General features: G+C 42.7%; 1 protein-coding gene across 1 annotated transcript; it reads left to right on the forward strand.

Annotated features, from left to right (window-relative positions):
- Window positions 1-4,704: 4,704 nt before the first annotated feature.
- On the forward strand, window positions 4,705-5,751 carry TAS2R60 (taste 2 receptor member 60). Its single transcript, XM_012768207.2, has one exon. It carries the CDS (start codon window positions 4,705-4,707, stop codon window positions 5,749-5,751), a length of 1,047 nt encoding a protein of 348 aa, XP_012623661.2.
- Window positions 5,752-6,000: the final 249 nt, after the last annotated feature.

Below are 6,000 nucleotides of genomic sequence, written 5' to 3' on the forward strand. Positions count from 1 at the left end.
CCAAACTGTTTGCATCTCAGGACTTGTGCAAGGTGACCTGCTAGATGTGGGAAGAAAAATGTGGCAACTTCAATTTCCATTTATTTTTATCTCCTCCTTTTATTACTGCTTTTGGTGTATTTTATGATGTACATAATGTATTAATAAAGTATACATGCATATAATTAAAAATCAATTTGCATGTGGTAGTGTCTTAGTTAGCTCAGGTTGTTATAACAGAACACTGTAGACTGGGTGACTTAAACAACAGACATTTATTTCTCACAGTTCTGGAGCCTGAAACTGAGGGTGCCAGTATGGCTGGGTTCTGGTGAGAATCCTCTTCCAGGTTGTAGACAGACACCTTCTTGCTGAGCCCTCACATGGTGAAGACAGATCATCTGTCTTGTGTTCCTTCTTATAAGGGCACTAATCCCATTCATGAGGGCTCCACCATCATGAACTAATGACCTGCCCCAAACCGCATCTCTAAATACAATCACACTGGGGATTAGGATTTTAAAATTTTGGGAGGATGCAGACATTCAGTCCATAGCAGGTAGGATGCATGGTCATATTTTTTTTTCTCCTGAAAAAGTTTACTGGTGACCATTAGACTAGAAGAGATTGAGGAAAACACCAGACATGGTTAAGGGAAATTCATATATTTGAACTAGTCAAAACAGGAGTAATGAATAAAAGGACAGAACAGAGGTTACAAGGAATTCTCAAATAAAGAATTGCATTTATGGTAAATTGGCCAACTATCCTGGGAAGCTGAAGCCCCTAAACATTATGTTACAATGGTAGCAGGAGGCCAAACTGGGGCAAGAGAAGAGAAGGGGACAGAGATGAGGAGTTTTCTCTTGGAAGATGATGATTGAGGCTTTAAAAGAGAGTCTCAAATTGCTGGTGAAGAATACAGGGGATTTTCCCAGAGAATAGAGAAAGGGTGAGGCAGGATAGAGGAAGCCCTAGGAAGCTAAAACCATGGTCAGACTTTCAATTAATTTATAGACCCCTTAAAGTCTAACTGCGAATTATCGCACCTAGGGAATACATATTAGCCTCAGCCTTATCATCAATCACAAAGAGTAGGGGGTTTTTTGCAACCACATGAGTGAGCTAATGACTCCCTACAGGGATGGCAATAATAAACTATGAGGACTGGGCCTTGAGACTCAAGCCACAAGAGGGTTGGGTGGAGGCAGCGAAGGCAAGAACACCAAGGTTGTCTGTCTTCTATGTCCCTACTCCTCAACCATGGACATCTGGAAGACTGCTTTTCCCTCGGGCTGAGCTCCAGAACTTTACTGAAGGTCTTTGGGTGGGTAGGGCATGGTGATACAACTCACATTTTGCCACATTTTCACAGACTTTCGAGTTATCTCAGATCTAGTGGGCTTAGCTCAGGAGCTCCTAATTGGTTGATGTTCTCAAGCTCCTTTCCTAAACTCTAGCTCATAAGAACTCCAAAACACTTGGTGGTTCCATCTTGACTAAAGATACAATCCTATATTTCACCTTGACTTTCAAAGCTTTCTATGGTCTCTCTCCAGCCTAAATTTTCAGCCAAATATGCCACCATTCCATGTGAATTCTCTGCTGTAGCCAAACTTATCTAATCATTCTGGACATAATCACATTTCCTCCTCCTTTACTGATGCCATGTCTTCTTCCTTCCAACATACAAGACGGCATCTTTGTTTTGCTATGGTGATGGGGCCATTACTGCTGCTGCTGCTGCTGAACTATTCTGAACATTCTTGGGATGGGAGTAAGATGATACATAACATTTAGAACCACAGCCTGGGAGTCACTCCTTTTTTAACCCTCTGAGAGAGAGAGTACCAAGTTGAGGGTTCTCCATATAGAGAATCTACTCATAATTCCTCTCCTACCACCTTCATGATTACATTTATAAAGACTAGCTATGAACATTTAAAAAATTCTCAGATTTGGCTTCTACTCAAGAAGATAAATCTGAATATGAGAAAGCAAAATGCAACAAACAAAAAGAACAAACAACAAAAGAATCACCATAAGACACATTGCATATTCAAACACAAATGATTATTTACCCTTTTGAAATAACTTAATCGCATGTAGTATATGCCCTGTAGATGTTAGTGGTTTATGATAAGTGTTTGAAAGCACTTTGAGGGTGGATATTTAGTTCATTGCTGTAGCTGTAGTGCCTTTCATTGGATTATTATGACATATAAGATATGCTTAATAAATTATTGTTAAATGAATTGAAGGTAAAATGCACATCTTTCTCATCTTATGAGCCATTGAAAGTGTAGGAGGTGGAGGGAAAAGATATGAATTTCCCATCTATCGGGGGGTTTGCGGCTGGCCAAACTCCAGAGCTATGACTCCAAAGTTTGCCCCCTTTCTCCAAGTTCCTGGAGGAAACAGCCAAATGTCAGCCAGAGGAATAGGGACAAGGAAGATAGATGTTGGGAACACTATCCCCTGGAAATTTACATCTTCACAGAAAGGTGGAGTGAATGAGTTACCTTAGTTCACCTCCTTTCCTTTACGCAGGAGCATGGTGTTCACTATAATTGGCCTTTGTGTTGGAAAAAGAATTCCACCGGGAGGTGGACTGGGAATTGGGAAAAGACAATGAGTTTTGTGAATCCTATTCTCTCTTTGTGGGGGTCCTATGCATGGAACTGGCAGGTTATGGTGCTGGCCAGGAGATGGGTGTACTATTAAAAACTCGCTCTCTCATGCTACCTGATCCTGAGCCTTCAGCATTGCTTTTAGCAATGACCCAGAACAATTTCTGCTCACCTAGCTCCCTGTGACACATTAACCTACTTACATGTCCTTGGGTGTTGATTGCCATTTTTATTTATTTTTATCCTTTGAAGCTTATTCCTAAAGAGAATGTAGTGTTTGCTTACCCCTCCCTTCTCTGGTTAATGTCGATGGGCCAACATTTAATGTCCTGGACTTCCATTGCATCCCTGGTGCTCTCCTGAATTCTCCATGGACTGCGTGTCACTCCACAGGATGGATGGAATGGAAGATAGTCATTCTAAGAGGTCATTATCATCATCATAATTACTTCTTATGCATACGCAGAGATTTATAGTTTCCAAAGTGCTTTCGTATATTTGTGGTCATAATTATTTATCATTCATATTTTTTATGGATGAAGAAAGAGGGGTTCAGAGCAGTTATGTGACTACCTGAGGATTCATAGTGATTGTGACAAGACTTAAAATCTGGTCTTCTAACTCCAGCTAAGGGTGAAGAAGATGGGGGTGTAGGATATATTGTTAACCATGGCAAGAGCTTTGGTCCTAGAATCAGTTTGGGTCTTGGTCTTCCCTCTGTATAAATGTGACTTCAGGTGGGAGTTTTAATCTATAACTTGGGGACTCATTCCGTTTTCTGTAAAATTATCTTTAATGTCTTCTTTCAGCCTAAAAATCAAGATTCTAAAATAATCCTGTGAATTAGAATAGGTGATACTTTTACACATTTTACTGATGGACAAAATGAAGCAGGGAGGGGCTTCAACTACATACCCTATAACTCACAGTTGGGGGAGCTTGGACTAAAGCCATCTTAACTCTTAGTCCAGGGCTCTTTCTGCCATATCCCACTGGTTGTATAGCTATCCTGGTGGGGGTTCCTTTGTGAAATGCCATTTTAAAAGTCACTACTTATCAGGCCTGGTATGGTGGCTCACGCCTGTAATCCTAGCACTCTGGGAAGCTGAAGCGGGCAGATGGCTTGGGTGGATCTCTCAAGGTCAGGAGTTCGAAACCAGCCTGAGCAAGAGCAAGACCCTGTCTCTACCAAAAAAAAAAAAAAAAAAAAATAGAAAGACATTAGCTAGACAACTAAAAATATATAGAAAAAAAAATTAGCTGGGCATGGTGGTGCATGCCTGTAGTCCCAGCTATTCGGGAGGCTGAGGCAGAAGGATTGGTTAGGCCCAGGAGTTTGAGGTTGCTATGAGCTAGGATGACGCCATGGCACTCTAGCCTGGGCAACAGAGTGAGACTCTGTCTCAAAAAAAAGTCAATACTTATCAAATAATTTTTTTATATTTTGAAAATTTTTGCCTGCCTGATTACATATAATTGTGTCCTCTGTTCCATTTTGTGATGATTGTGACCATCATAAGACTTGATGTAACCTCTCTCTGTAGAGATTTTGCTCAGTTTTCCTTCTGTCAAAGGGGTACGTCATAGCACCTGCTTCATAGGGCTGTTGTGAGAACTCAGTACTGTGGAGAGCACTCAGAACAATGCCTGGGACATAACAGTCACCCCAGCCGTGGATGTGAGCTCTGACCCTCAGTTGGGAGTGTGGCCTGTGGATATTGTCACTGAGCTACCAGCAGGTGTGTGCTCATGTCTCAGGTGTCAGCTTAGAGAAGTATAACCTCCTGTGTAAGGGACACTAAATGCCGGAGCCTGATATGTTATTCACGCCAGTGTTGACATGGGCAGAAAAAAGGCCGAAGAGCAAGCAAATTTATGGGCAGACGTGAGGACTTTGGAAACTGAGCCTTGACGATATTTGCATCTATTCTGAGCAGAAGGAACATTTTCACCCTTGACAGATAGTGCGTGTCCTCTACTCTGGCCTAGACTCTCCACTGGAGCAGCTGAAAGGACAAACACATACAGGACCTTCCAGAACAATCCAACAGAAATAGTCCTTGAAGCCTCAGGATCCAACTTGTCCATGGGAGAGATGAATGATGATCACATGGACCTAGGACCTCCCCGGATGACTGATAAGGGAGCCGTGGTCTTGGCCATCATTGCATTACTTTTGTGCCTGGTGTCAATGTTGGGCAATGGCTTCGTAACTGCAATGCTGGGCAAAGAGTGGTTGCTACGGAGAACACTGTTGCCTTGTGACAAGTTATTGGTCAGTCTGACGGCCACTCGCTTCTGTCTGCAGTGGGTGGTGCTGTGTAAGAGTAGTTACCTTTTACTGCATCCAGTGGTCTTCCCATACATCCCTGTAATGATGTTTCTAGCCTTCCTGTGGGACTACTTGAACGCTGCCACCTTATGGCTCTCCACCTGGCTCAGTGTCTTCTACTGTGTGAAAATTGCAACCTTCACCCACCCCATCTTCCTCTGGCTAAAGCGCAAGTTGTCCGGGTGGGTACTATGGATGCTGCTCAGTTCTGTGGTGTTCTCCAGCTTGAGCACCATCCTATTTTTCATAGGCAACCAGAGAATATATCAGAGCTATTTAAGGAGCAGTCTGCCACCATGGAATGTCACCGGAAATAGCATAAGGAGGTCATATGAGAAATTCTACCTCTTTCCCCTGAAAATGGCTACTTGGACAATCCCTACTGTTTTCTTTCTCATCTGCATGACTTTGCTCATCACATCTTTGGGAAGACACATGAAGAATTCCCTCTTGACCATCTCGGAATTTCGAGATCCCAGTGCCCAGGCACACATCAAGGCTCTGCTGGCTCTCATCTCTTTTGCCATCCTCTTTTTCTCCTATTTCCTGTCCTTGGTGCTCAATGCCACACGTGTTCTTCCATCTCAGGCTTTTAGATTCTGGGTGTGTCAGGTAATGATTTACCTGTGTGCAGCAGTCCACCCCATCATTCTGATCTTCAGCAACTCCAGGCTGAGAGCTGTGCTGGGGAGGTACTGTTCCTCAAGGTGTGGGGCATCTTGCATCACAACCGATGGGAAACCTCAAAGAGACTCCATTGCAGAAGGCATGGATACAAAGGAACATAGCTTCTCTCATTGCCACATTTAATGTTTTCTCCCTCTTTGCTATAGTTAATGATTAGAAGAATAATGTCAATGAAATAGGATTCAAGGTGAGAGCAAAGGTGCTGAACTATGGTCACTTTATATACTCAGCAAGAGTGTAGCCGATATGGCCATGTTCCCTGTGGGACTTGATATGGTAGAAGAATCAGGAAACTTACTTTTCCTATGATAGATCTCTTGGCATTTAAAATGATTCTTCTGTGAACTGGATGCAAGGACCTTGACATGTCAT

The sequence above is a fragment of the Microcebus murinus genome, chromosome 9 (assembly GCF_040939455.1).
Source record: "Microcebus murinus isolate Inina chromosome 9, M.murinus_Inina_mat1.0, whole genome shotgun sequence".
Taxonomy (NCBI): Eukaryota; Metazoa; Chordata; class Mammalia; order Primates; family Cheirogaleidae; genus Microcebus; species Microcebus murinus.